At 36.3% G+C, this 6,406-nt stretch overlaps 1 protein-coding gene across 7 annotated transcripts in view; it reads right to left on the reverse strand.

Annotated features, from left to right (window-relative positions):
- Positions 1 to 4,313, reverse strand: part of rock2b (rho-associated, coiled-coil containing protein kinase 2b) — a 43,972-nt gene extending 39,659 nt beyond the window's left edge. For 4 of the 7 annotated variants that reach the window (XR_007187065.1, XR_007187066.1, XM_048207031.1 and 1 more), the window contains exon 1: positions 3,693 to 4,313. Coding sequence is in view for 5 of the 7 variants with exons in the window: in XM_048207031.1 (XP_048062988.1) it covers positions 3,693 to 3,791 (99 nt within the window). In the remaining 2 variants the exon portion in view is untranslated. The remainder of the gene's footprint in view (positions 1 to 3,692) is intronic. The other 3 variants (XM_048207034.1, XM_048207035.1, XM_048207033.1) reach the window with 2 other exon arrangements.
- Between the last annotated feature and the right edge of the window lie 2,093 nt (positions 4,314 to 6,406).

Raw genomic sequence — 6,406 nt, forward strand, 5'->3', positions numbered from 1 at the left:
AAAATGACACTGCAGAGCTAAAAATACATAGACACACACAGACCACCATCCCCCCAACATTCCCCACTCAAACATTTGCTCAAGCCAACATCATAAACAAGTTGGCCCAACATAAAAGGTTAATAAGGGTGTCTTGCTGCAGCTGGAAAAAGAAAAACAGCTAATCCGGGGCTCAACAGAAAGAACAGTTTAATAGCTTGGGGCTAATGCGAGAGAGTTTCAGGCTTCAGGCCAGCACTGCATCTTACATTCATTGTCCATGTACATACACAACCTTTAAAATTAATACTTTTATTTAGCTAGGACACATTAAATTGATCAAAAGTGTGAGTAAAGACATTTATAATGTCACAAAATATTTCTACTTCAGCTCTTTTGAACGTTCGAAGAATCCTGAAAAAAAGTACACAAATATTTTTTTCAACATTGATAATAATAAATGTTTCTTGAGCACCAAATCAGCATATTAGAATGATTTCTGAAGGATCATGTGACACCGAAGACTGAAGTAATGATGCTAAAAATTCAAATTCAAAGGAATAAATTAGATTTAAAATTTATTACATTAGAAAGCTGTTATTTTAAATTCACAATATTACTGTTTGCTGTGTTTTTGATCAAATAAATGTAGCCTTAGTGAGCATAACAGACTTTTTTTTCAATAACATTCAAAAAATCTTACCGACCTCAAACTTTTGCATGATAGTGTGCATTTATATACCTTGAAAACTTAGATTTAAACATTAGGTTTCCATTTGCAAGGTGTGTTGCTTTTGTAACAAATCAGCACACTCACATAGACCAAACACACACACACAGTACAATCAACAATGACAGAATCCTGTTTTCCCTGCACCAAGATTCAGTCCACAATACAGTGTTTCAAAGTGCAAACAAACTCAAAAGGAAGCTGGAGCCAGCTATCTCTCTCCTCAATTGAAGGATGTGACCTCAGCTTCCTGTATGACATTTCCCCTGGTAGCAACGCAAGCAGGACAATGAGTCTGCATCCAATTTAGATCATTAGTCATGAGTTTATAATTATTTGTAATAATTAATTTATAATGATTCATATAGTGCCAATAGTTCAGTTGCATCACAAACATTACAATGAAACAAGAACATCTCACTAAATGACTTCAACATCAGAACGGGTTTGTGATGTTGACATCATAAACTAAAATGGAGCTTTGTCCGATAACCATTACTTGGAAGAGCTTCAGATGGAAGACAGGATATCATCCTCTGGATAAACAGGAACAAAACTTAAAATAGGTTATGTATATTTTCAGCCCTGTTACTGAGAGCTGACTTAGCATGCAAGGCTAAGCAGATGAGGTGGTGAATGGATGTATTTAATAAACATGCTGTGGAATGAACCAGCTGGGATTTAGCTAGGTCTTTCCCTGGGCCTTCCATAGCCAGAGTATGACGCACACACACACACCAAAAATACATCACCCAATACCTCCAGTGCTTGTTCATAGATAGCCATCATTTTCCATTAGTGGAACAGTTAAACACAGAATGCTACCTAAAACCTAAATTTAAAGGGTTTGTGTGTGTGTGTGTGTGTGTGTGTGTGTGTGTGTGTGTGTGTGTGTGTGTGTGTGTGTGTGTGTGTGTGTGTGTGTGTGTGTGTGTGTAAATATTTATGTGTGTGCATAGAGATTTTTTTTTTTTAAAGTGAGTTCATTAATCATTTTAATTAGTTGCACACACTGTCCTCTTTAACTTAAACTGACACCTAGTGGTGTGGATGCAGCATTAGTCAACACAAGGTTATGATAAGGACAGCATTGAAGATAAGTGCTATCACAGTCAGTATTCATGAATAATTTATTCAGTGAGATCAAGTGTCCAATAACGGGGGGATATTAAGATAAAATGAGAAGTATTCAGCTGATTTTAAAATGACCACCCCGCTCCACGTAAAATAAAACAGCTTTTATTAGGCTACTGATTGGAGTTTCTCATGCTTGTTACGTTACGTGTAAAATATTGTCAATGAGGAAAATATTCCTGAACATAAGGAACAAGCTACTATGTTAAGAAGTCAAGTGTCACCATTGTGCCCTTGAGCAAGTCACTTAAATCCAGACAGCTTCCTTGTAATAATTGCATGGTAAGATTTTGACAGTCGTACACTGTAAAGAATCGCCCAGTGAAAGCAGGGCGTGCCAACTTTCAGTCTCGCTCAAAAATGCAGTGCTTGTCTGGAATGAGGGTTTTCTTCTGCAGAGGAGAATGCTGGGAAATAAGATGAGAGATTTGACTCTTCGATTGACAATAGGAGAACACATTCTAGTCATTCTTACCCTGAAAAGCTTGCTTGACAAGTCCTCACGTTTCACTCTAACCCAGTCATTGATTAAACGTATGGTATCTTCACACTTCATAAAGCTTCTTCCTGCGCTCTAATGATATATACGTGTATAATTGAAAATGACCAAAGCATAATGCTTTAGCTGCTGTATTTGGAGAAAATATTACCATCAAAAGACAGCAACATTATACTGTGGGCAAGGGTGTGTTGATAACATTCTGATCAGAGATAAGACACAGGAACATTACCACAATCCTCTGGGACAAACAATCATTCATTTGTTTACACCCTCAACATGTAATGCACTTTTGTTTTGTGTTGTACAACCTATATGTGTATGAAGAGCTTTCCGGTATCTTCAATATCTTGCTGGGTGGTATATTAGAATATATAATATTAACATTATTTTGTAATAATAAACAAAATACAAAACTTTTATAAGCTTGATTATTTGAAATAATCAATATGGCCCATATAGGTAATTTAAATATCAAAAATAAATAAATATTTGGCGCTTCTAAATGTGGTAGTATTCTAGATTTGTGGTAGCGTTCTCTACATATTGCAACGATCTGGTGACCTCATTCTGTGACAGCAGAATCACATCATTTAGAAATCTGTAAATTTAGAGTGTCTCTATTGATTTACATGTGCATCACTTTCCAATTAAGCTTGATATTCTGGTAAAGTCTTTATTTAAAAAAATTAATAATTCCTGTACATGTGTAATCATGTTCAGAATAAACATGCAGCTGCATTCTGGAAATACTGGAGAGACCAGCTCTTGCTATTACTGTACATTTTTAGTAATTCTGGATTGAATTGAATCAACTCATTATTACTGACAAAAATGTAGAATTTTTCTTATAATGTTTGTAAAATTCTAGAAATAAAGTTTGCTTCTCATTGCAAAAATGTGACTTTTTTAACTGTATCTACCTAATATTATCCAAAAATACTTTTTGGGTGTCACTAGAGGGTGGTGATGATTCTCGGGGCCCCATGATTTCAACTGAGGGGGCCCTGGAACGTGATTTCAACAACCAGGGCCCCGGATACACTAGCTACAGCCTGTTCAGTATATTCTGAACGAAACGTTATTTACATGATCCAAAGTTCTGACTAAGCCATATGTCAGCAGCAGTCTCATTTTGTTTACTAGAAACAACTATATTCTGGTTATGGCAATCAAAATGTGTTTGCAGAATCCAAAATTATGATTAATATCACAATATGTAAACCCAATGTCATGACACTTCCACAGAACAGCAAAACCTGTTATGTGTAGATGTATGTTACACTGTGTACAAAAAAACAACAACACACATTTGCTTTTGTATTGCATCCCATTTTCCTATAACCTTACCAGCAAACTCTCCAAATTCAACGGTGATCGTTGGTCCTTGATGATTGACTCCAGTTTTCTCACTCGAGTTTCTAGTCTCTTTCCTGCTCCGGTCGACATTGCGGCAGTTCTGTGGTGTTGTGAAGGTCCCGGTAGACATCAGATTGAGAGCCGCGATTGTGGGACTTCAAACGTCCGAATCAAACTTGTCACGACCTGCCGTACTTCAACGCGACGCCTGTGTGTGTGAAAGCTCACCGGTTCTGGATGAATGAGTTATTTAGCCGTCATACATTGCATACACGGAATGCAGTTGTTGTGTGTCTTATCCTAGGTAAATGACAGCGACGTTCCGCGTGCTAGTGCCAACATAAAAATCAAAGGTTAGACCCACGCGTTCAGGAAGCAGAGTGTCTCTCCCGCTCCGGTTTAAAATTACAAGGGGAAAAACATTCCGTGTACGATCTGTTTTGAAAATCACACCGCTGATCTTCCTGACTGGGATTTTTTGAGTAAATGAAGCAGAGGGGAGTAATGAGAACATGTATGTAGATCTGAATGGCGTGTTTCTTTGTTGCAGCGCGCGTCCCTCCCCTGCGGCCGCTGGAATTCTTTGGATCTTATCTCAGCCATCGCTTTTACCAGCCGAACGTCACTCTCTAAATACGACCCGATATACTACACTAGATATATTTAGACGGTTACATATATTTATTTTTGACGGCATGCGTAAGCGTGAGTGAGCTTATACTAGAGAGAGACTTGCTACTTTTTCATGTGCGTATTGTAAATTTACGCACTGAAATTGTGTGTATACTGATGTCAAAAATTAAATGACAAATTTCAGTGACCATTGTGACTCATCATAATGGAATATTTGAATATTTTTAATTTCATAATTTAGAGGTGTTTGTTCTAACAGTGTCATCCACTGATGCCAATTTCTTAAAGGATTAGTTCACTTTAAAATAAAATTTTCCTGATAATTTACTCACCCCCATGTTATCCAAGATGTTCATGTCTTTCTTTCTTCATTTGAAAAGAAATTAAGGTTTTTGATGAAAACATTCCAGGATTATTCTCCTTATAGTGGACTTCAATGGCCTCCAAAACGGTTGAAGATCAAAATTAGTTTAAGTGCAGCTTCAAAGGGCTTTAAACGATACCAGACGAGAAATAAGGGTCTTATCTAGCGAAACGATCGGTCATTTTCGAAAAAAAAATGTAAAAAACGCCTTCCAAGTGCTTCCGTAGCTTTCGTATTCTTCAAAAAGCTTATGCTGTATGTCCTACACTTGAAGAATACGAAAGTGCTGTTTTGGTGGAAGCACTTGGAAGGCGATCATTTGTTTACATAAAGCATATACATTTAAAAAAAAAAATTCGAAAATGGCCGATCGTTTCGCTAGATAAGACCCTTATTCCTCGTCTGGGATCGTTTAAAGCCCTTTGAAGCTGCACTGAAACTATAATTTTGACCTTCAACCGTCTGGAGGCCATTGAAGTCCACTATAAGGAGAATAATCCTGGAATGTTTTCATCAAAAACCTTAATTTCTTTTCAAATTAAGAAAGAAAGACATGAACATCTTGGATAACATGGGGGTGAGTAAATTAGGCTATCAGGAAAATTTTATTTGAAAGTGAACTAATCCTTTAAACAAATGAATCCATTCACAATCATTTCTCACTCATGTCATGGCTGTTAAAACCAAATCCATTTTTTTTAAAATAAGCAAGTAGGCTATATAATCTGTGCATGACAACCATATAAAAACCCATGCGGGGCCCTTATTGACATCATGTTGGCTAATATTTTATTAACTTGTTACTCTCTGTATTAATTAATGCTCTCTGAGGGCTGAACACATTCATTAAGTAGTGTTGTGTCAATGGAAAACAGCTGACAGGGACTGACACTGCAGAAACTCATAGGCTAGACACATGATGTCTCTTATCAGCCAACAGCCTTTGATTATACTGATAAGGGAAGAAAAAAAAAATGACCACAGATTCAAAATACCAGTCTGAAGGACAGAAATTTAACAAAACTTTTTGTCATGCAATTTAGGTATCCTAAATATGTGCATCTACATATTATAGTATGTCTAGTAAATCTGCATATCTATATAGTCTACTAAATATGTGGTAAAATCTAACTGGTTTTGTTCATGTAAAAAATTATTTATGACTGAATATGATAGGTAGATATTTGTCTGGGAACACCTACCTCATGTGAGGAATGAGGAAGCAGTTTGTTGTATGTCTCAGAAAATTGTCCCCAGGGTTTAGCTGGCTTAATTAATTTCTATGGACTAGACTAGAGAGAACTGCCATAATCAAGCATTAACTGACCTTAAATATCAGCTTAAAAGGAATCTTTATTTTCTACTGTTTGTAAAATCAGCTTTACCTGCATAGCGTTTTATTAGGGATGGTGTATTTAGCCTACTTAATAATTTGGGGGTTTGAAGCATATCCCACTCAAAACATGAATTAAAGATCTATATCTATATGGTTTAGATTTTAGAGTGCAAATCCAGTGTGTGTGTGTACTTTTAACTAACACTTTAGAGATAAATAAATTGCCAATCAGCCAAGAACGCGCAACACTGACATCTGGTGGTCAAATTGAATGAGTTCATATTTAAGCAAATATGAAAACGCTTTTGGCAAATTAAAAACGTATTTAAACAAAATAATACATATCAGTGTCACTATATAATTTCTGGGAAT

This window comes from Megalobrama amblycephala, linkage group LG11 (genome assembly GCF_018812025.1).
Source record: "Megalobrama amblycephala isolate DHTTF-2021 linkage group LG11, ASM1881202v1, whole genome shotgun sequence".
Lineage (NCBI taxonomy): Eukaryota > Metazoa > Chordata > Actinopteri > Cypriniformes > Xenocyprididae > Megalobrama > Megalobrama amblycephala.